General features: G+C 47.0%; 1 protein-coding gene across 3 annotated transcripts in view; it reads left to right on the top strand.

The window, feature by feature from the left end:
- The window catches only part of RFX4 (regulatory factor X4), a 156451-nt gene that overhangs the window by 37857 nt on the left and 93594 nt on the right, over nt 1-25000 (top strand). For all 3 annotated transcript variants that reach the window (XM_084796287.1, XM_084796286.1, XM_084796285.1), the window contains exons 3-4: nt 8399-8459; nt 23724-23847. In XM_084796287.1, coding sequence (XP_084652413.1) covers nt 8399-8459; nt 23724-23847 — 185 coding nt within the window. The remainder of the gene's footprint in view (nt 1-8398; nt 8460-23723; nt 23848-25000) is intronic.

The raw sequence follows: 25000 nt of genomic DNA, 5'->3' as shown, positions 1-25000 counted from the left end.
TCACACAAATGGCATTACATTCTATGCACATCTGCTGTTCTATGACTTGATGTGTTCATTTCTGTGTCAGCCCTGGGGTGCTCTGTGTTGGCAAGATAGAGGTCACCAGGCATAGTGGCTCACACCTATAACGCCAGCACTTGGGAAGTAGATGCAAGAGGTTCAGGCGTTCAAGTTCATGAGTTTGAAGCTAGCCTAGGCTACATAAAACCCTATCTCAAATAAAGAGAGAAAGGGGAAAGAGAGAGAGAGAGAGAGAGAGAGAGAGAGAGAGAGAGAGAGAGAGAGGAGATGGAGAGGAAGAGAGAAGAGAGAAGAGGAAGAGAAGAGGAAGAGAATGAGAGAGGCAGGATTGAGGGCATCTTCATTCTTTGTTTTAGTACCTTTTCCCCAGCTGCATAGTATTCCAGGGTGAGAACTCGTCATCATCTAAAAAGACACTGAGTCACTTCCAAGCATCCATTATAAGCACACTGCGATAAACAACCCTAAGTTTGCATCATTCCTGTGTGTGTGCATAGCCTATATGTGAGGCTGCTGCTTAAAAGGCATTTGAGATTTCAGCAGAGTCTATCAAACAACCCTCTACATGGGAGGAACATTCTACACCCCCAACCCCCACCCCTGCCAGGCAGGATGCCTCATGGCAGAGTTCTCGGGTACCAATCTGATCAGTGACTCATGGAATCTTAGTCTTGCTCTTTCCATTGATGAGGATGGATCGTTTCCTCATAATAAGAGTACTGGAGATCAGGGTATGGAAAAGGAAGCAGTTTACTTTACGATCTTGCAAAGTGGGACATCAGCCTACAGAAAAGGCAAAAAAACAAAAACAAAACAAAAAGGCTGAATGGCTGGTGTGCCAATTTGGTACAAAACGGTGGTTTTTATCATTCTAAGTGCACTTCCTCCTCCTTGGGTTACACTGGCTGAGGTCTTCAGGGAGGAAAAGGCATTTCCTGTCCTAGGATAGTGCTCATCCCAAACTCTGCACTCTCTCAGGCCTCCAGCTCCCCCGCCCCCACCCCATTTCTGATCCTGGGATGGGGGGATGCTTAGTCACGTAGCAGATTGTCTGTAGCTTTTCAACTTTTAGAAAAGGTAAATAGGTGCCCAGCGCCCAGCTAGGGGAGACAGGGTCTAGTGACTCCTCCTACCTGTCAATCATGGCAGCTCTTTAAGCCCACCTCATACTGAAAACAGACCATAGTGACTGATTTCTTAAACCCACCAACAATACATGCTTTGCCCTGCTTCCTTCTGGGTTCCGGGTCTTCCTCCTCCTGCTTTTGTGGAGTGCGCTTCTGTGGCGGGCAGGTGAGGCCGCCGTGTGTATCGCGAGTGTAGTTTGTCCAAGTGAGCCGTTGTCTTTGGAAACTATGACACATTTTCTATTCCCTCACACAGAAAGTTTTGATTTTTTTTTTTTGAAAATTTTTTGTAGTGAAAAATGTATCCAATTTTACTTGTAGAGCTTTTGGGTTTCGCATCCCAGTTAGGTGAGCCCCTCCCTAGACAGAGGCAATAGAGGAATTCACCCAGAAGAGGAGGAACAGAGATGCTGCCAGCGTCACTGCTTTGTCTGGGACTCAGCCCTGTTCCCACAGGGAGGAGGAGGAGGATTTGCTGTTAGGGGTTGGTGCCACTGCCAAAAGCCTGGGTACCACACACCCTGCTCATCAGCTGGGGCCCTTAGGCGGATGGAGAAGGAGGTGAGTTTAGGCGAAATGAAACATTTGCCAACTTCCTGTTCCCAACAGGTGAGGCCTGGCCCAGTGTGGGCAGGCCAGCACAATGGAAGGAAATAGAATTAGAACTTAGAAGTGAAACTCAAGACTCACCTAAACCCGAACTTTTTTCTCTTTTTTATTTGAAAGGGGTAATTAATTTAGAGACTCTCTCCCAATACTTTAGGCTTTGCCAATCAGCCTGAAGGCAGGAAATATTCTAGAACAGGTACTTGGATGTGGCAAATTTAATCAGCACAGGAACTAAACCACTGGGAAGAAACAGCCAGGTAGAAACTGTGTCCTTTAAGCCTCCAGCCCATTGCAACAGGGTGGAAAGAAAGCCAGGCCCAGGATGGTCCAGTCTGGGAGGCTTTGGCAAGAGTAAGTTGTGGTCACTGCCTTCACTCCACCAGCACCCACACGACCTCAGACAATGCTATACTTCTCTGGTCCTCCCTTCCCTCCTCTGTAAGAAGAGAAAATGATAATAACTCGCTCTCGTGTTGATGAACCCTAAAGACCACAGACACTGCATTCGGTGCCACGTGTGTGTGTGTGTGTGTGTGTGTGTGTGTGTGTGTGTGTGTGTGAATTAGTCTCTTTTCTAGGGCAGCTGTGAACGTTAAACCAGGGTTCGTGACAGGCTTAGAATATCCTCGGCACCTTACAAGTCACATGCTGTTGTTCTGTATGCTTTCTGAGGCCAAGGGGAAGGGCTCAGCCTTTATTTTGGTATTATTCAAACCACGTCTTCATTCCACAAATACATCCTGAGCCTATGCCACGTGCTCCGTGCCAGAGACAGCCAGAGCGGGGTCTGTGCCTGCGTGAGCCTGCGACCTGGCCAGGCAGAGCTGTCCACTGAAGGCTTGTGTCCTCCAGAACTGGAACGCTAACACTTCATGCACAAAGCGATAGTATTTACAGGAAAAGATCTAGGGGTGGGTCGTAGAGCCTGAAGGTGGCGGGTCTTCGGGAACGGAGTGAGCGCCATTATAAAAGAGGCCCCATGGCATATGCCAAACAGTTCAGGAACCAGGAAGAGATTCCCTCACCACATGGAAAGTCTTTCTGCACCATGATCACCGTGTCCAGAAGTGTGTAAAAGGACATGCTGTAGTTTACGGGCCATGCTGTAGTTTATGTGCCATCCAGTCTATGATAGTCTGTCAGCCGCAGCTAGAATAGACTAAGACAGTCATGGGCTAGTCACCCTACCCTTCAATGAAATGAGGGCTCTGGGGACAGGGAGCTACAGGCCACTGAGTCAATACAAGAGCCTGTCCCTGTGCAGGACTGTGACCTGGTAGTGATCTTCTTGGAGAAACTGCCGCTTTCAGAGGCTCAGGGAACACTGCAATAGCATGCACACTGTAGCAGCGGCGGGTCAGGGCCCTGTGTGTTTGGCCCTATCTTGTCTCTACCTTACAGATGAGGAGCTGATAGCCTGAAAGGCTTCTCCAGCTCACATGACCGGCACCTGGCAGAGCCAGGATTTGAGCCTAGAGTTTATAGGGGAGACAGGTAAAGGAAAAGGCACAGAGGTGCCGGTGCTCTGTTGGAAACCGTATCTTCCTAGGAGTTCGTTGAAACAGACCTCTGCCCTCTGGCTTTAGCAGGTGCAGTGGGTGGGCAGCGGAGAGCAAATGCTCCAGGAGTCCCACAGGCCTGACGTTGCATCTTACAAGGTGGGTCTTAACTTAACCTGAGGCCCTTCAGGCCTAGTCAACTGCAAGGGTGCTGGACAACACACTTCCTAATGCATCCAAGGCTATCCCGTCTCCTTAACCCCTTTCCTGCCTGCTCCCAAGCCAGGCTCAAATCCCACCTTACTTATAGCCCTAACATCCTGGACCCAACCTCCACAGTGCCTGCCCAAGACTTGCACTTTTTTTTTAAACTGAGATTTTTTAAAGTTGAAAATAGATTTTTAAAAAGTGATAAATTCTGTTCATTGTTTTACCTTCCCCAACTCTTTCCAGATCCCCCCCACCTTCCCAATCACCAAACCCACGCCCTTTCTCTCCCTCATTAGAATGCAAATAGGCATCTAATAATAATAATAAGATACAATAGAAACAAACCAGGATAGGACAAAACAAAGAAGAGAGAGAGAGAGAGAGAGAAAGAGAGAGAGAGAGAGAGAGAGAGAGAGAGAGAGAGAGAGAGAGAAGAGAGAGAGAAAAGAACCAAAGAAAAAACACCAGAAACACATACAGATAGATGCTCAGACACATTCTCACACACAAGAAACTCATGAAAACAAAATTGGAAACCATACTATATAAGCAAAAGATTGTAAAGGGAAACAAACAAAACAAAACAACACTCCCCCCACCTCAAAAAAAAAAAAAACCTCTCCAAAAATACCATTCAGTTCACTTTGTGTTGGCCATCTGCTGGGCCAGGATCAGCCCTTAAGTGTGACTTGCATACCCAGTGTGACTGACTCTGTTGAAAAAGACTAATTTTTACTTTTTTAAGGGGCTGTGCCTGCTTCTTCTCAGGCTTCACACGTGGCGTAGAGCTACAGCGCAGCAGAGAGTCAATAAATATTTGATGAGTTAGAAAGTAGCCAGTCCTTCAGGAGAATTAGGATTGCGAGTCACCAAATATGAGGGCCAGGCCAGAGAGTGACACCCTTTTCAGGGAAGGAAGCCAGGCACCCAGAGCTGGGCGCAGAGGCACAAATGGCCCTGAGGGCAGGAGGAGCCCAGGAGGCAGAAGGCACCTGTTTGGTGTTGAAACCAAAGGCCCTTACTGGCCCTGGGTGAACAGTTCTTGCCTTAAATATTGTCAGGAGCCACCCTAGGGCCAGGCATCAAGTACCAGCCCACATTAACCAGCCATTTGTATTCATGGGAGTTGTATAGTCTCCACATAATTTATAAGTAGACGCAAAGGAATCAAGTGAGACAGCCCAAAGAAAGCGCTGCCCAGTGCCTCTCCCCAGAGCATCTTCAGAGACTTAGTATTATTTTGGTATTCTTTTAAAAATATATATCTATATCTATTTTGATATTATGTATATGAGTGTCTGCCCGCATTGCATGTCTCTGCATTGCGCATATGGCTGGTGTCTGTAGTGTCAGAGGTCCCAAAAATGGAGCTATAGAGAACTGTGAGCCTCCATGGGTGAGTGCTGGGAACCCAGCTCAGTTCCCTGCAAGACACGTAGACACTGTGCGGTTGGAACTAAGGAATGTCAGTTTTAGTTCGGACTTCCTCTCCGAAGTCCAAGTGGTGGCTTGCTGTTTCCTTGTTGTGAACTACAGAACTTGAATAGTAGTCTACGTACTTATCAATGGCATTCTTATGACGGCCAAAGATCTAGGCTCTTGAGTAAGCTCTAAAACCGCCTGGTTGTGGGGGTGATGGCTGTGGTTGTGGTTATGGTTTTAAACAACCGTAGATGGCAGAGTTAAAAGTGCCAAGTACTGAGGCCCAGGTAGGAGGTGACAGAAAGATGACTTGGACACTCACCTGTCTTCTCAGTGAGCTAGCCATCAAAGTGAGGAGATGAATATAGGGCTAGACGGTCCTACTGGGCCACAAGAGATGGGTGACAGCAGGGCAGAGCCAGATGTGCGATTCTTGTCTTGACTAGGGTTGAGGAGGCTCCCAACAGGTGATGCTTGCACAATTGAAACTTGGAGGAGCAAGACCCATGTAGAAGGGGCTCTGGGTGACAGAGCAGACAGAGAGTGTTGAGTATTCTGACTGTGGTTTGGGTGACAGAAAAGAACACCCAATGGGTGTGGGTTTTATCAGCTGAGGAACAGGACTGACTTACAAAACAGAGAGACAGCCATTTTGGGTGCCGTTAATGAGAAGAGCTACAGCATGGCAGTCAGAAGTCCAGGTCACTTCCTACCTTCTCTCTGTGCCCTCAACCTTGTCCTCAGGCCACCATTCTCTGACCTGTCATAGGTTTGCTATCTCTCACCCATTTCTTTACTGCCCAGAGAGTCTCTCACAGATTCCATTTAATTGCGAGGAGGGTTTTTTTTTTCCCTTTCTTTCTTAACACAATATTTTAATCAGAATTAAACCAATTCCAATCTACTTTCATAGAGAAAATATTTTCTGGATTCAACTTTTTTGAAATAATTTTAAGATTTTAAGGGAAAGAGTTGGTTAGGTGTGTCTAACCTGTGGCCTGTAGGATGCATGCAGCCGAGGAGAACTATGAATGTGGCCTGGCCCAAAAGCATGGACTCATGTAAAACATTATGAGATTGTGCGGTGGGGGCGGGGGAGCGGCAGCTCGATTGCATGGCTCTGGAAAACAGACTTTGTGGATGACAGCACCGTGTCACAACGTCAAAAGGGCAGACGCCCTTGCTTGCCACCAGCGCCTCATCCATTTTCACTTTTGTTTGTGTTGGCTCCTTTCCTCTTGTTTTCTATACCAAACTTTGTTCAGTGTATTTGTGGGGTTGGCCAATGTATTTTATTTCCACCTTTCATCTCTTTCTTTCTTTTTCCTTCTTTTTCTTTGTTTGCGATGCTAAGGATGAAACCCAGGGCATCTTTGAGACAGCATCTCACTTTGCACCAGACTAGTCATGTACTCTTTTATATATACACATATGTATGTATATATATGTGACATGACATGTGGGGGACATGATACACAGTGCATATGCAGGTCAGAGAACAATATTTAGAAGCCTGGTCTCTGTTTCTGCCACGAGTTCGAGGAATTGAACTCAGGTCACCCATACCTTGTGAGTCATCTTCTGCCACAGACCATGAACTGTTAATCCTCCTACCTCAGCTTTCTTGGTTTGGATATCCCAGGCATGTGTGACACCCAGCCATAAAAACTAAATTCTTAGCATGTATTAATCGCATACATGTTATTATTTTCATCACACTATTTTCATACACGTACATAGTTTTCTTTTTGAAACTATCCGAGACCATAGCAACTATTTTCCTTGGGTTGAATTTTGGGAATCAAGAAATTCTGTGTTGACTCTTTCATCTAATAAAATCCTCATTGGGACTTGGGTGAAAGATGAATTGTCCTCAGACAGGCAGAGATTAGCTGTTGCTCTGGCCATTGCTTTGGAGGATTTAGCAGTTGGGATCTTGTGTGTCTGGCTGGTTTAATGGCTCTTTTGCTAGGCCACCAGTTGAGTGGCCTTTACAGATAAGCTTTTTGGATGGAGAATGCTGACTGAGTTTCAATAAAGAGACATGTTAGTGGCGTCTCCAAACAAATAACTTTATTATTTTCATTAGTAAACATACTATAGACATTCGTGATTGCTATCACTGTACATAAAAAAAGATGTGTGTGTGTGTGTGTGTGTGTGTGTGTGTGTGTGTGTGTGTGTGTAAGGGGGGAGAGACAGGGAGATTTGTATTCTTGTTGTACAAATTCTAAGTCAGTCATAGTGGCTCATACTTGAATCTTAGCACTTGAATCTTAGCTGAGGCCTTGATTTTGAGGCCATTGTGTACCCTGTCAAAAAAAAATTCTACAAACTATTCTCCATCTTCCTCTTGGACTGAAAATCTTAAAGTACGCATTATCCAGTCCTTTATAAAAGAGGCCGATGACCCTGTCTCCCCATAGTGCAGTCCTGAACTCCTAAGTGGCTGTCTCAATCCTAAACTACCTGCTCTGTTGGGGTCACAAGGAGTATAATGTGGCTAACATCTGTGTCTAACCCACTCGTTCTAATAAAAAATACCTCAAACTGGTTCTGCAGGCTGCAATGGCCGAGGTGTTGAAGGTTTGGCTCTAGAGAGGAGCCACTTCCTGCCTAGGTGGGTTTGGCATGTGCGAAGCACTGAATGGACACGGTGACTCTCTGGGGTCTAAATAAGGGCTCTGAGCCAGGCAGTGGTGGCCTGCACCTTTAATCTCAGCACTCAGGAGGCAGAGGCAGGCAGATCGCTGTGAGTTCAAGGCTAGCCTGGTCTACAAAGCGAGTCTAGGACGGCCAAGGCTACACAGAGAAACCCTGTCTCAAAAAAAACAAAAAAACAAAAAACCAAACCAAAACAACAACAAAAGGCTCTGGTCCTATTCACAGGGGAGTCGAAGGCCCACCTCCAAACCAGCTCATTGGGGGTTCATTTCCTAAGTGAATACCGAAGAGACACATTCAGTTCACAGCCATGAGTGAGGACAATATACTCTTAAGTCCTCAAACCATGGAGTCAGATGTCCAGAATGTCTAAGTAACCAGTGGCTAGGTCCATCTTATCAGTTGAGTGACAACGGGAGCACCTTGTCAGACTCACCTGCTAGTGTCCCATAAAGAAAAACAGACTTGAGGGTTTTCTGTAGAAAGTCAGCTTTCTGGGTCAGGGGTAGTGATGTGTGCCTTTAATTCTGGGACTTGGTGAACATGTGAATCTCTCTGAGTTTGGGGCTAGCCTGGTCTACATGGTAAGTTCCAAGTTCCATATGTAACCAGGGCTACCCAAGTGAGAGCTTGTCTGAAAAAAAAAAGTGTATCTTCCTTGTGTCCTTTGTGTTGGTGTGCAATGAGGCTAGCATGTTGGGAACACGAAGATGTCATTGTTTCGAGGCGTCAGCACCCTGGGGAGACCGGCATCTTTTGAAACTTGGAATTGCTGAGCAGCCTTTGACTTTCTCCTTCTGTTGCCAACTGAAGTCAGCAGCTCCTTTTTCTTTCCTTTAACAGATGAGGAAAAAGAAAATAACAGAGCCTCCAAACCCCACTCCACTCCTGCCACTCTGCAATGGTAAGTGTCCGCTTTCTGCAGACGGGAACCACCTATCTCCCTAGCCAGGGCAGGCTCTCCCTCGGCTGCTGTGACATTGCCATGTTTATTTGGTCTGTTCAGTTTGCAGGTAAATGCACAGCGTTCACCTTAGATGTAGCCTGGCATTTTGAGTTTTCACATCTCTTTTCTTTGGGGGTAAAGTTCTTTTTCCATTATCAAAACACTGGTAAAGGGTAGATTTTATTCGAATGTCGCTAATTGAGTTTTAATGGAATCCGCTATTACAATGGATGGAGTTTTAGCAAATGGTAGAAATGAAAGGCTGTCCTTCCTCAACCCGGGGCCCCTGAGTGAATTAACAGTTGGTGGAAATGTAATTATTTTAACAATACAACATTAACCAAAGTAATCCTCTAGAGTGACTTTCCGTTTAATATTTGAAATTCCTGAACTTTTGGAAATGTGTAGAGAGGCTCTCAAAGCTTTATTTGAACCCTGGGGCTCTGTGACTTGAGACCTATCCTGGAGAATTGTGGCAGTCGAAGGCTATTCTCTCAGAAGTCTAGCGCAGTGAACCCAAAGGAACCCAGGAGTGAGGGGAAAGATCTGGAGAGGGGAAGGTGTCACATCAGTTCCATTCCCCCTCCTGCGTGCGGCTCACTTACACGCCCTATGCCATCCTAAGTCAACATGCGATGTCCATGTCCCAGAGAAAAGAGTAAAGCTGAGGCAGATCCATCACTGGTTAGTCCCCACTCTTTAAATGGGAGGAGGCAGGAATCTGGCTGGGGGCTCTTTCACTGCCAACCTGGTGCTTGCGAAGAGGAAGCCCCAGGACGGAGAGCTGGTGGGGAAAGGAAGCAGAAGGCGTTCGCGTAGGTCTCAACTCGCCCTCAGGAGTCTCTGCAGTCAGCTTGCTGGCAGAACTTCAGTGAGAAAGAACACGCTAACAGATAATGGAGATCATGAAAGGGCTAGCAAGGAGCCTTGGAAGCCACCTCTGTTATTTGATGAAACACAAGCTGACGCCTGACACTCTTGTAATGGGAGCTGACCTCCTTCAAAATGCCCCCCCCCCCACAACCCCACCACCACCACTGCATTTGCCTTTCTCTTGTTTCTGCAAATATTAACCTAAAGCCCATCACTTGGGGATGTGGCTCTGTTGGTTGACTGTCTGCGTAGCAGACAGGACGTGTGGGTTCATTTCCCATACACAGGATAAAACTACATGTGGTAACTCATGCCTATAATCCCAGCACATGGGAGGCAGAGGCCAGAGGGCTAGAACTCAACTTCTCCCTTATATGTAGTGAGTTGAAGGTCAGCCTGGCTAGCATGAGATCCTGCGCTCCCCACGCCTGCCTAAAAGGGAAGGGGGATTCCAAATCTACTTCCCTTAGCCAACCTGCCTCTGTAATGGTCTCCAAACATGCTAATTTATGTCCACACTAAGTGTCATGGTGCCACCATGGGAACGAAGCAGCCATGTAGAAGACATTGGGTATGAGACTTTCTGGAAATGCACGACATTAATATTATGTTCTTGGTATCCCGAACCAGTTCACTTAAGAAATATATATGTTTAAATATGACTAGAAGAAAGCCTCCTTGTGGCATCTGTTTTTCTGCAGTTCTTGGGCATCTGCCTTGGCAATGGTGAGGCCGCGACAGCTGTCGCTGACATCAGACTGCGGTCAGCTCTCAGCTGCGCCTCTTGACAGCTATGCAACCTCAAGCCAAGCCCTCGGCCTCCCTCTGCCTCAGTTGACACTCCAGTGCAACGAGGATGACAATTGTGTCGTCCTGAGGGTGAAATGGCAGGCTCAGGCAGTGCCTGTCATAGATGGGTGGCGTTTAGACAGCTCTTCAGCACACTGCTTCCTCATGAGTCCTCAGAGGATCACCTATAGCAGGTCATGCCTCTTTCTTATATCCTATGTCTGCAGCATCTGGTTCTGCACCGGCGGTTTGTTCTTTGAAATACAAAGTCAGGTGGATCATTCCAGAACCAATTTCACCCTCTAATTGTCAAGCACAGGGCAGAACAGATTTCAAAGTGTGTATATTTAGGGCAATCAAATCCAACTCCAATTTCCTTTATATTGTATGTTAACATAGCTTCAGTCATTAGCTAAATTCAGGCAAGGCTTAATGAATTCCTACTGTATGTCAGGGCTGGTCCTCCTGTAGCATAAAAAGGATGAGATTATTGGAAAAGCAGAACTATATTTATTTATTTATTTATTTATTTATTTATTTATTTATTTTAGACAGTGTTTGTAGCCCAGGCTGGCCTTGAACTCTCTCTGGCCAGTACCTCCTATGTGCTGGGATTATAGTGTGGGCCAGGTGCTACGCCTGGTTTATCTAGGGCCTTGAGCAAGCTTGGCATGCAATCTACCAACCGAGCTATATCCACAGTACTAATATTTTTTTTAAGGGACCAGAAACAAAACCAGCAGACTTTAGCCTGTGGCAGTGCTGTGGGAGACTTAAGAGGTGCTGAAGGACAGGGCAGCAGTCGTATTCTAGTGAGCAGTAAGGGAAAGTGTCTCAGAGGTGACACTTCAGTGGGCAGGTGTGTAAGAGCAAACCCTTTCTGACAACCACGCCCTGTGGAAGCCGGGGCCTGAGGAACATCCAGATGGGGCAGCTACAATGACCTGAGGCTGTAACGGGGGCTCTCCGCTCTACAGGATGGGCATATAATTAGTGCATTCAACCCGTGCCCAGGATCCACATTTTGCAGCTCAGGAGCTGATTCTGGAGGAGCTGGGCCAGGAGGAAACTGCGACTCTGGCTTCAGCAGACCCCAAGGCCTCCGTAGCCTCTCAGGGATGAGCCTCTGTCAAGTCAAGCACCTAGTTAAAGCCTTTATTTGCTCCCTATCACCACCCAGTCCATCATCGGGCCTAAGCCAATGGGAGGGCATATTGCTTAAACCCCTACCCAGATCTAGCCAATGGTCAAAACATCCTCCACAGTAGAGTGGAAAGTGGGATATTACTTTCTCACATACTCTGGTGCCTCACCTTTGACCATGTCCCCTGGAGGGGGAAACCTGGTGGCACTCAGAGGAAGGACAGCAGGCTACCAAGAAGAGACTTGATACCCTATGAGCATATACAGGGGGAGGTAATCCCCCTCAGGAACAGTCATAGGGGAGGGGAATAAGGGGAAAATGGGAGGGAGGGAAGAATGGGAGGATACAAGGGATGGGATAACCATTGAGATGTAACAAGAATAAATTAATAAAGGAGGAAAAAAAAGTAAAAAAAAAAAACCAAACAATGTCCTTCATATTCTGCCTAGTAACTTCCCCTAGGCCCAGGACTCAGCCCCAGAAACCCACATCCCTGTGCCGGTTAGGATCTTAATCATGTGCGAGAAGCAGTTTGGGCACACTTAAGGGCATCCCAGAAGGGAAGAGGCTGGACTTGGTCAGTGCAGTCTGTAAAGAACACTGTGACGCAGACGAGGGGCTCATGTTGTTTGTCCTTACTGACTAGGTGTAGGCAAGGAGGGCTGGAAGCGTAAGACCAGCCTCTGCCACACCAAGTCCACCAAGTCCGAGGGGCTACGTGACACTTTGTCTCAAGACACAAAACAAAACAAAGCCTGATGAGGGAAGACACTGGGCACTCGCGCAGGAGAAGGGTGGGGGTTGGGGGAAGTGTAGGACATTCCTCTAAGCTTTAGCCCACCCTCCGTATAATTCCTTCATGAGTAATTAATTATTTTTCTAATATAGTTCAGCCTAAAAGCTTTCTTTCTCGAAAGGAACAAGATACATTCTTCGTTTTACAGAAAACAGCAATTGATTTACAGTGTGTCTCCCCCCCCCCCCTTTTGGTTCCGGCTGCCTGGAAGCTCTGAGATTAATCTGAGCTGATTGACCTGTGATCTATCTGCAAATTCAGGGACGCTTGCATGCTTCCTCACACTCTTCTTGCCTCTGTCTAACTCTCACCATTTATCTTTATATTTTATTACCTTTTTAGTAATGCCAGGAAATTAATATAGTCGTAAATGCCTCCCGTTTCTTCAGTTACTGGTACAAGTAACACACCTCCTTGGTAACAAATTAAGTGAGAAGTTAGGCTAAAGTCCATTCTCACCACAGTTATCTGCCTCTTCCTCAGAAATAACTGTTTTCAGTAAGATGTGTGAGTGTGTGTGTATTTACGAGTGAGTACCAATGGGAGTTGTGCAATCTGTTTTTTATTTTATTTGTATTCTCCCTATTAAGGGACACAGATGTATTACACTAGTGCTCCACAGTTTACTTATTAGCAAAGCATCCTGACGTCACACCAGATTAGTGACATCACACAAGATTGGTGACATCATACCAGATTAGTGATGACACACAGATTAGTGATGTCATGCCAGATTAGCTAATAAAGAGCTAGCCGCAGACTGAAGAAGTGACTCAGTACGTAAAAGAACTGCCTAGCAACCTGTCTGAGCCATGGAACCCACATGGTATGACAGAAATGACCCCAGATACCTACCATGGCAGTGCATGCCTGCTACCCCTCTCTCCTCTCTGTCTCTCTGTCTCTGTCTCTGTCTCTGTCTCTGTCTCTGTCTCTCTGTCTCTCTGTCTCTCTCTCTCTCTCTCTCTCTCTCTCTCTCTCACACACACACACACACACACTTGAAGATTAAGAGAATTCACTTCGTTTTAAGTGGCACTCGGTGCTGCATAGAGAACAGCTGCAGAATTTAGTTGGCCACTTCCTTCTTGGCAGTCTGTCCAAATCTCACCTCTGAATTATAAACAAAACCCCTAAGAAGGTTCTCATGTGGGGCCGCTGGCAGCCCTGGGAAGGATTCCTCTGCGCCGGCACGGAAAAGAATATCAAGTACACACGTCAGAGGCTGATGGGGCTGCAGAACCGCCGGGTCAGTTTCTGTCTTTCCCTGCAGCGCAAAGCACTTTAAGCCCACAAATCTAGGAAGCTGACTCTACAAGAATCTTCTGTCTGAGGCGTTTATGTCCTTCATGTTGTTCCCTGTTTCCCTTGGCAGTTGCAGCCCCAGGGACGTTGAGAGGGAGAGCTGCTATGCCAGGCTGACAGCACCCAGCCTCCCTGGGACAGTTTGGCTTGCTGCTAGAACTGGGTTAGGAGTGATTTGCTTCTCCTCTGGCCCCTCCCTTCCAGAGGCCCCCTCCCACCACCACCCTGGAGACAGCAGGCCTCCTCCGAGAACAAATAACATAACTGCCAAGCAGCCAAAAAGGAATTGGGGCCACATGATCTGAAGGCAGCTTCCAGGAGAAAACAGGCAAATATTGTCAAAGGGCTCCTGCCAAACCCTTTCCAGCATCCTCGGTCATGGGGGTGAGTAAATCCCACCTCACTGGGGATGCTGGGCGCCGCTGGAATCCCAGCCACACAATCACCCCTATTCACACTGAGTATTTTGAAATGGAAAGCAGCCTGTTGGGCCACGGTGGCTGACCTGCTGCCAATGCGTGGCTCCTCCGTGGCCTGCTACCTCCCATACCCACCGCTGCTGTGCCCTTTTTGAGTTCCTGTGTACCTTCAGGATGGGGGTAATTTCCTTCCCAGCAGCTAGCATGAGAAGTGAGGTTGTCCCTCAATACTTAGAAGACGGAGGAGACTTCTTGGCCCTCTGTTGGCAGGGTAGCTTGGAGGTGGGGACATTTTCCATTTTTGGATGGGCTATTGATATTTGATATTAGTGTGCAATTAAATAAACTTAGCGTTTCTCTTTAAAAATGTTCTCACAAATCTCCAGTAGCCAACTAGGCTTGGCATTGTTCTAAAAAGACCCTCACGGTTGTCTAGTATTCTGTCTGCTGCTGTGATAAAATGTCCTGGTCACGTTGGAGAGTCGGCTCAGGGGTGGCGAGAGCAGACCGGTCTTTCAGAAGACCTGCGTTCAGATCCCAGCATCCACCTTGAATGGCCCACAACTACCTGTAACTCCAGTATAGAGGCCTCCAATGCCCTCCTTTGGCCTCTGTGGACAAACACACACACACACACACACACACACACACACACACACACACACAACTTTTTATTTTTTTATTACTTTGAGGGGGACAGTTCAAGACAAGGTTTCTCTGTGTAGCCTTGGCTGTTCTGGACTCACTTTATAGAATAGGCTGGCCTCAAACTCACAACGATCCACCTGCCTCTGCCTTCCAAGTGTTGGGATTAAAGGCGTGCGCCACCACACCCGGCTCACACACACACTTTTTAAATTTAAGGAAATGTCCTGACCTAAAACAACATAGGGGAGGAAAGGATTTATTTGACTTACAATTCTAGTCCATCAGTTTTGCAGAAGGCAAGGCAAGGGAGGCAGTGGCTAGCCACACCGCCTCTACAGTCAAGAGGAGAGAGAAGTGAATACATTGTGCTGTCTACTTTTGCACAGCTGGGTTTGTTGTTGTTGTTGTTTTGTTTTTGTTTTTTTAGTGGTACAGTTCAGGGCCCAGCCTAGGTATTGGGGCCACTCACAGTGGATGGGTCAACCAGCAATAAAGATAGCCACAGGCCAACTTGAGCTAGCCCATCCCTCATCCAGTTCTTTTCCCAGGTAATTCTAGGCCGCAGTAAATTGACCTCTTTTTAAGATTATTATTATTATTATTATTTTATTTTTATTATCTTGGGTTTTTTCGAGACAGGGTCTCTGTGTTAACCTTGGCTATCCTGGACTCACTTTGTAGACCAGGCTGGCCTCGAACTCACAGCAATCCGTCTGCCTCTGCCTCCCAAGTGCTGAGATTAAAGGTGTGTGCCACTACGCCTGGCTCGACCTTTTAAAACTAAACATCATAATAATTTAAACCTGGTCAACGACCTTTGGTCTGACTGAATAGATGAAACTGAGATCTGGTGCTCTGCTCACTTGGACTTTGCTATGTAGAGAACCCTTCCCCTGGGGTGTAAGGAGACCTGCAAAGCTGTCCTTTGAGACCACACTTGCCACAGTAGAGTGAGGAGATGTAGGGATGGAGGATGACTGGAAAAGAAAATGGAGGAGGTCATTCAGGACAAGGAACTGTGTCACAATCCCCTCAGCTTTGGGGCCACCAGTCTCCAGTCTCCCCTCAGACAGAATCATTGATAGCTTGCAACACCATGCTTTTAGACAATGTACAGCTTTTGTCAGCGGAGCTCGGTGGTGCACACCTGTAATCCCAGCGCTCAGGGAAGGCAGAGGCAGGCAAATCTTTGTGAGTTCAAGGCCAGCCTGATCTACAGAGTGAGTCCAAGACAGCCAGGGCTACATAGAGAAACCATGTCTCGAAAACCAAAAACAAAACCACGACAGATGTGGATACCCAAAAGCCGGACAGACCTCTGCAGCTGCGTTTCTGAGCCCCAGCCCCAGGGAAGCTGTACCCCGAGGGATCAGACTGTTCTGTGCTCTGGTCCCACCAGTCACTGCCGTGACAGAGCGCTCACATCCTCTGCTCTGTACTGGCCACATCTACAGATACAGGACATGCTAGGGCCATGCTTCCTCCATCCCCCTATCAGATGATGTCATCATGAAAGTTACCTAAGTCCCATAAAGTAGAATGGGCAGGACCACCATAGCCAATGCCTTAGCAGCAGACACACGTTCTGAGGCCCCCGCGTTGTTGCGTGAGCATCACAGAAGTGCCTGTGGTGTGTATTTATAGAGCCGATTGCTCCTCAGGCCGAGAGTAAAATGAGAGGAAATAAAATGCGACAGAAGAGAAATATGACACAGCTTGAAGACGAGGTTGCCACTGGTGTGAACATGTAAGTCCATGGCGTACACTCACTCTAAAAAAAATCATGATTTAAAGAGTCACACGATAAACACACAGTCCGGTAGCAGTCATCTGTTTCCAAAAATTATGTATGTAGGTTGGTGAGGTGGCTCTATGGGTAAAGGCACCTGCTGCTTAGCCTAAGGACCCAAGTTCAATCCCCGGACCCGCAAGGGGGAAGGCGAGAACCGAGGCCCACAACTTATTTTATGACTCATCCTCGCTCCTCACCCCACCCCAATAAATGTAAAAAAGAAAACTTTAAAAAGAATCATGTATTGTATGGGCTGTTGAGAGAGTTCCGTTGATGGAATGCTCGCCTAGTCTGCACAAAGCCCAGAGTTAGAGCCGTGGCAGTCGTAACCTGAGCGTCGAGGCACGTGCCATGATCCCAGCATTGAGAGGCACTGGCAGAAACTTCAGCAGCTCAAGGCCATCCTTGGCTACATAGAAAGTTTGAAGCTAGCCTGGCCTTCATGAGAGACTCTGTCCCAAAACAAAGAAAAAAAAATACGCTGCATGGGATTGTCCTGGTTAGTTTGGTCCACTTGACATAAACTAGAGTCACCCAGTAAGAGGAAACCTCTGCTGAGGATTATTGGCCTGTGGGCACAATTGTGGGCATTTTCTTACTTGTTAATGAATGCAGGAGGACCCAGCCCACTGTGGGCAGTGCCATTTCTGGGCAGATAGGCCTGAGCAAGCCAGGGAAAGAAAGCAGGAAAGAGCCTTCCTCCATGGCTCCTGCTTGACTTCCCTCCTCAATAGACTGTGACTGGGACATGTGTGCCAAGCAAGCTCTTTCTGATTTGGTCACATCACAGCAATGGAAATCAAATTGGAATAACAGACAGCACAATTGGTATATCACCCCTGCGCTCCTGTGCCCCTGCTCCACAACCACACTAACACACACACACACACAGGACAGTACAAACTGGTATGTCACCCCTGTGCTCCTGTACCCCTGCATCACACACACACACACACACACACACACACACACACACACACACACAAAGAGCACAAACTGGTATGTCACCCCTGTGCACCTGTACCCCTGCATCACACACACACTAAAACACATACATACATATACACACACACACACACACATACACACACACACACAGCACGGCTGGTATGTCACCCCTGTGTCCCTGCACCATGTGCCTGTGTGAGCACGGGCACCTGGAGCTCTGTTCTGATCTTAGGGTGTTACTTCTGTGTATGTGGTTCACTGCCACCAGACAATCTGGGTGACTGGTGGCAAGATGTATGAGGCGCAGGGAACAGCCCAGTAGCTGTGGGATCTGTGAGGAGTGGGGCAGGAGAAGGCTGCAGAGTCAGTCAGGGCTCAGATCCTGGAGGCCTTGAACGCCCAGGGAAGGGACCTGCTCTGATTGCTCAGCAAATTCTTTACTGTTTACAATCTCAGATCTCAAAACAAAACAAAACAAACAAAAAGCCAGAAAGGAGTGGCACACACCTTTAATCCAGCCCTCAGGAGGCAGAGGCTGGTGGATCTCTGTGAGTTCAAGGTCAGGCTGGCCTATATCGTGAGTTCCAAGACAGCCAGAGCTACATAAGGAGACCCTGTCTCGGAAAAACAACCAAGCGAAACAAGCAAACCCAAAAGAACACAGTCTCCTCTCGGTGGCTATCTGCTATTATACGAAGTGGGTTTGTTTTTTTAAATCCTGCTTCGGTAAAGTAGACCTGTTCTAGCGTTTCTAGATAAGTCTGCAAGAAGTGACGACATGGACACTTTGGACTGACAGCTGTGTACACATAAAAAGTCATAGGTAAAATGTAGCTTAGAAGCAGGAGGTTGCAGGTACCACCACTGGCTCTTCCTTGTAGAGAGCTGATACAGAGCATCTTCCCTGCCTCTGAGGAGGTCTCCTTTAAAAATGTGTGTCTCAGACAGTGACTCAGGCTAGCTGGTGACCAAGTCCATTATCTATCCATAATAGCCCAGGCTCAATTCAAACACAATGAAGTGGTTAAAGAAAAGATTTAAAAAAAAAAAAGTCCAGAACTCTGTGTGTGTGTGTGTGTGTGTGTGTGTGTGTGTGTGTGTGTGTGTGTGTGTGTGTGTTTAAAAAAAAAATCCAGGTATAATGGAGCATTGTTCACCCACCGTGTCAGGCTAATGACGTCCTCTAAAAGAGGAGAGAAAAGGGAAAATTTCATCATCAGATATGAAGAGAAGTAAGTAATTAACCGCTTTCTCTGTTTCGAGCCTCCGTCAGGGGAGCGGATATTCCAATTAGTAACTTCAGCACACGCGCCAAGCCTCTGGATTTTGCGAGGCGGTCTCGGGGACAGTGTCACAATGCTATCCCTGCTGAATCCATCAGGCATCAAAGGTGCCCTTCCGCGTCAATTACGCCCGTCACTCACAGAGCTTATTAAAATGCCTCATAGTCATAAGCCACCTGGATACTTTGAGGCTCCGCAGCTCCTCCAGGCAGAGGGACAAAAAAACAGACAGAGGCGTAGTGGTTTAGGGGGTACTAGCCTTTCACAGGTAACTGCTTAATTAGCTCAGCCTGCATGAACTATGACTTTTGTCCATGAGATTCAAATAGTTTGTTGTTGCTAGGGGTCCATCTCACGGGCTGTGTTATAACCTCGGATGGTGTATTTCAGTCCTGGTCTCTTGGTCTGACTTAGCCGGCAAACAGACCACAGAACAGTAAGTAAGAATGCAGGCAGCGTGGCTTTAGTAATTTGTAATGAATAAAGAAGCCAGGAATATACCGGAGGGGCAGGTGTTTTTTGTTATTTGTTATTTGGGGGCCACTCAGAGTCTTATTCCATAGTCGAGACTGGCTTCAAACTCATGGTGATCCTCCTGCCTCAGCCTTTTGGCCACCGGGGTTACTCTCAGCTTGAGAATCTGTTTTTTAATACCATATTTGAAAACATTGCTTCCCCCAAGCTTTGCCCATCTTGGGGAGTTTCTGATAATGGGAGGACGGACACCAGCCACGTCCCCCAGACTCACCTTAGTTAACACCTACTCCCCAGTAAGACAAAACGAGACTTCCACTGTGTGCTGTCCTGATTCAGTTGAGGCCCTGCACTTCTTGCCTGAACTGGTTTAATGATTCCAAACTAGTCTCGTGAGTTCATTGATTCATTCAAAAACTACCAATTAACCCCCGTTTTTAGTTATCCTTGGTCATCCACCACAGAGGTGGATGAACATTAACTACGCCACTCCTAGCCTTTAAAAGGGGGTAGGGTACTTTCCCATTTAAAAATGTCCCACATAGAGAGCTTCCTAATGGCTTGAAAAGCATATTTCTCCCCCCACTGCATCTATGGAGTTTTGGGGGCCAAAATAAACTTAGGGCAATCATTAACACAGTTTGCCAAAGGGGCACTTTCCTCCTTCCATCAAGTCCTGGCTGCCCAGCTCCTCACATCTCAGTATTAGAAACACAATGGCCTGAAGTGTTGAAGTCAACCCCTTTTCAATACAGGGGAACTGTTGAGTGGAACACTCACAAGTCTAAGATGGAGCTTGCGGGGTTTACTTTGTTTGCTTTTTTGTCTTTTCTCACGCTTCGGTTATTGGCTAATAGAACATAACAAGTTTTACATTAGTATGTGCAACCTTTGTCACCAATAACATTTTTACTGTGATTCATAGAACATTGTAGAAGTAATCAGGTCTTCTTGCATGCTTGCGTGCTTGTGTGCTTGTGTGCTTTCATGCGTGTGTGCATGTGTGTGTGTCAGTGTCTGTGTCAGTGTCCGTGTCATGTGTCTGTGTGTATTGTGTGTGCGTGCTGATGTGTGTGTACAATGTGTATGTGTGCAGAGGCCAGAGGCTGACTTTGAATTCCCTGACCCACTCTCTTCAGTCACCTTCCACATTATTTTGAGGCACAGTCTCTCACTGAAACTTGGAACTCACCAATTTGGTAGGCTGGTGGGCCAGCCCCAGACTTCTTCCTGTCTTTGCATGGCCAGCACTGGGGTTACAGGTACACACTACCATGTTTTCAACCACGGGCTCTGCAGATCGGAGTTTATATGTTATTGTAAACTTCGTTAACTAAGCCATCTCACCACCCATGAGTCTTTATTTTTTTTTCAGTGCCCTTTTTTTGTAAAAAAAAAAAAAAGTTATTTTATGTGTATACACATGTCTGCACAAGTGTGTGCCATATGTATATAAATGCCTGCAGCCAGACGATGGTGTGAGATCCCTGGAGCTGGTATTACAGAAGGTTGTGAGCTGCCGGTCATTGTTGCTGAGAACTGAACTTAGGTCCTCTGGAGGAAGAGCAGTATTTGATGTTCTTGAGTGGCCAGCCATCTCTCTAACCCTCAGTCATTTGAACGCCATTTTGCCATCTCCTGGGAAGAACATTTCATGGTAGCACCTCACTGAGGACGGTCTGTCAAGCCATTCTTTTACATGTCATTTAAATATTCTCCTCAGCCCCTGTCACCCTGTCTCTTTAGTTCTCCCTTCATAAGCCCCTCTTCCTGTCCAGACAGATTTCCCCATAGTTCAGAGCGCACGACATAGCTATTGCACTTGTTGTTTCTCTTGCTGGGGGCCTCCTCCAACTACTGTGGCAGCACAGGTTTGTAGTGAGAAAGATTCTCTTTCTTACTGGTCGCATTAGCAAGTGGATTCCACTTTCTGAGCCTTGGCTGTTTCCATCTGGAAGATGGGTATGGTGCCAGCCTCATAGCTTTCTGTTTCGCTTTGCCTCCTTTGGGTTTTGCTGTTGTTGACTCGGGTTCTCACTAGGTAGCTCAGGCCGTGCCCGGACACACTACATAGCCCAAGCTCACCTCAAACCCCAAATCCTGCCACCTCATCGTCCTCTGAGTGCTAGGATTACAGGCTTGTACCAACATGCCTGGCTTTTATGTGACTATCATGAAAATTAACTAAAACTGTGGCTACCCAGTGCTTGGCACCCTGAATATGAGCTGTTGTTTGCTGTTACAAAGCTTAAATCCCAAGTCCTCTGTGAAACCATAATTATCCAATCCCATTTACACACCAATCTGTGTTTCCCTCTTTAATAGCATCTATGGTCAGGAGTTTATAGTATTTAAATATTCTTAACTTCTTGTGTGTCAATTCTCCCCAAATAGACTCCAAAGTGAACTAGGACATAGGTCGTGTCTGATGCCAACACAAGTGCCTACAGGAGCCAGGAAAAGAACAGAAAATAGACTTGGTGTAAGAAAAATCAGGAGGAGAGTGGACTCCGGCCAACCCCAGGGCACAGCTCACCCTGGCCAATTGTTGTCATGAGGGAATATGGGTCCAGGGTTGCCAGCCCTCAGCTTTTTCATAAGGAGCCAGGAATCCAGATTCTTCTGTACAAAGTCCTGGGGTTGAAAAGCTGAGCCAATGCTGCTCAGGCTAAACAAAGCATGCCTGTGAGACCCCCGTTGGTGACAGCTGCCTGACTTACATGGTCCCTATAAAGTTTCAGCCTCATCTGGGCCTCTGACATCACTTCTGCAGAGAAACAATGCTGTGAGTGGCAGTTAGGGATCTTGGCTAAATTTGAAGGCTGATTTTCATGCATCCCGGATCCAAAGCCCAAGACAGCGCCCCCCCCCCAAAAAAAAACCTACACTGTACATGAAGCTAGTTCCCCTGGGTCAAACACAGAGGTCCAGTTGGTGACACTGAGATCACATACATTGGTGTAGAGCTCCATTTTGTTTATTATTGTTTCCTCAATTTATTTATGATTTTTAAAATGTGGAACATTTGATGAATTGGCATATCATCCTTATATACGGGCCATGCTAGGCTTCTCTGCTTTCTTATGTTGGGAGCACTTCTTAGCCCTCAGCAAATGTGTGTTGAGTTAAAGATCTCACCTTTATCCCTCTGTTTACCATGAACCTGTTCAATATATGTCATCGAGGGCCATTTTGCTCACCATGATACAACCCCAGTGCCTGGCAGGTCATAAGATCAATACTTATTTTGTAAATGGTTGAAATGAGCCATCCATCAAATGCCAAGCGCTCACTGTGTGCCACGGAATACGTGGGACCTCAGGGGCCCTGAGGTGACTGGATACTCCCTCAGCCTCTGGGTATTTGGTCACCTAGAAAGGGTTGCGTAAGATATTTACCAGAACATGAGAATCAGCAGGAACTATGCCATATGCCCCGATCCCAGGGGAGAGCAGTGGCACGCCGCGCCCATCCCCCATTTCAGCTCTACCGTTTGCCTGTGTCCCTGGGGCCATATTCACACATGAGGTTTGGGTATGAAATGACTGAGCTGGTTTTCTTTCAATGCCATGTTGGAATGAGCCGAGTGAGTGCCAGCCCTTCAAGTGGGCACCTCAGGAGGCCGTGCCCTCATTCTGCTTGAGTTGCGACAGTGCTGGACCTCTTCTCTGTCAAGTGCCCTCAGAATGAGTTTAAAGCTACCTGAGGACATTTATTCCACTGCTTAAGGATATACCTTATATTACACCCCGACCCCCAAACTTGGAAAAACTGGTATTCATCACTTTGCCCCCTTAAACTTGCTTTCAGTTTAGTTTTCTTTTCTTTTCTTTTCTTCTCTTTCTTTCTTCCTCCTCCTCCTCTTCCTCCTCCTCTTCTTCTTCTTCTTCTTTTGAGTTGTTTCCTAAAATCCAATGATCAAAGGAGAAATGTTTTCTGCTGGTAAGTTCATTGAACTGTATGTGCTCCAGGCTCCAAGTTGTCCTGTGTCACAGCATTGTAGGAAGACGGGTGACACAGACCCCTGACAGGCCAGTGTTGGTGGGAGCAGAATCCATTTGGATGCCTAAGTTCTGGTGTTTAGATAAATCATTACCATCATCATCATCATCATCATCATCATCATCATCATCATCTTTCAAAACTTGTTTAGATTTATTCTATGTTCTCAGGGACAAGAAACATAGGTCCCCAAAAGTGTCTTATGGAAAAGAAAATTGAGGGAGCCCAATGTCACCCACAGAGCGCCTAAGCCCAGTACCTATAAGGCTTGCTACACACCCTTTGCTTTGGTATCAACAGCCACCCTAAAAGGCAGTTACCACTATCACTTATAGGTAACTTGCTCAAAGTCACCACGCCAGTAAATAGTTTGGGACTTGAACCCATTTGCGGAGTGGACATTCCCTTCCACGGAACCCTTAACCCGCCCGCAGGAAGGCGTGGGGCACCTGTGAGCTCTTAGCTTAGCTTTAAAGGTCAGATCTAGTCCATGTGTGGCCAGGTCAGTGTCACCACAGGGTACAGGGGCTGGGGACCTGGCCTGGAGAAATGACCCAGGAATGAATGCAAAGGGACCTACTGACCCCAGGGGTGACCAGGGTCAGCCCTCTTCAACTTGCTGGGCCCCGGTTTCTCATCATGGAGGGCGAGAACTGTTTCCCGAGGCCTTCCCAGACTGGAAGGCAGGGCAGCTGACACATCCTGTTGCTGTTAACTTTGCTCACTGGCATCGGTGTTCGTCTCCTTAGGCTGGAGGAAAACTACGAGATTGCAGAAGGCGTCTGCATCCCTCGCAGTGCTCTCTACATGCACTACCTGGATTTCTGTGAGAAGAATGACACCCAGCCTGTCAATGCCGCCAGCTTTGGGAAGGTGAGTCCAGCCTTGCCCCAGTGGGGCCTGGCCACACCCATGCCCCCTTTTCCCCACCTACTGTAAATAATTCATATACTTTTACTTTTTTCTAATTACATTTATTTGGTGAGAGAGAAGCAGACAGACAGACAGAGGTCCATTTGTCAAAGTGGAGTTCTCTACTTTCACTGTGTGAGTCTTGGGATTCAAACTCAGATCATCTCAGGTTGGGCGGCAGGTGCCGGACGCTGAGTCCTTCCGAGGGCCTGTGACACACACACAGTGTTAGACATTTTCCCTCTCATTTTATGAAGTTACTAAGATACATACGCTGGTGATTTTGCTGTAATATTTTGCTGCCAAAGTCCTCACACAGTCATAACAAAACAGGAGCAAAGCAACTCCCCAGCAAAGCAATCCACAGTATTTGGAAATACTTGACTGTAAAGGAGGAACATTACAAAGAAGCCAACATCCTCTGCTTGACCTTCGTCTGAATTTAACCCACGCAAACTGCTATCTGTTCTATGAGAGGCCAAGTACATTCTACGTCTGACAGTGAGCCTGGGACAGGAAAGGCACTTAGCTTGGTTATGTGAATGCCTCGGAGAGACTAGGAAACAGTGCTGGATTGTGAGACTGGCTGTCTGGGGGGCCCCCAGCTGCAAGTGGTACTATTTCTAACGTGTGGCAAGTCCTGTGCTAAAGCAGTGGTACAAGGACGTAGGATGGGCTCCAACATGCTGCCCTGAGGTGAACAAAGAGCATTCCACATCTCATGACACCAGACGTGCTGACACATTCTTGAGGTGGCCACATTGGCTGGGTGTGGATACATGGGCAGCTTGCGTGACTTTTAACATTTTACCCTGAAGGCACTCTGAGCCTCCACTGCCATGGGATGCAACAAGGTTTGGGAGAGGACTAAGCAGGTGATGGAAAATAGTGTTTTCTTGGTCACCCAGCAACCCAGACATTTATTAACCACCTCTTGCTTGTGATCACAACTGTTGGTGTTATGAATTCATCTTTGAAATTTCTGTGTCCAGATGTGAACAGCCATGTATTAACTGCAATTATGGAGAAAACAAAACAAAACAAACCTAACACCATTGGTTTACACATGTAAAGATTCTATTAAAAGCCTGGCAGCAATGGCTCATGCCTTTAG

Source organism: Acomys minous (genome assembly GCF_964271855.1).
Source record: "Acomys minous genome assembly, chromosome: 9".
NCBI lineage: Eukaryota > Metazoa > Chordata > Mammalia > Rodentia > Muridae > Acomys > Acomys minous.
Note: the sequence above shows the minus strand (reverse complement) of the source record. Positions and strands in the feature narration are given on the sequence as shown.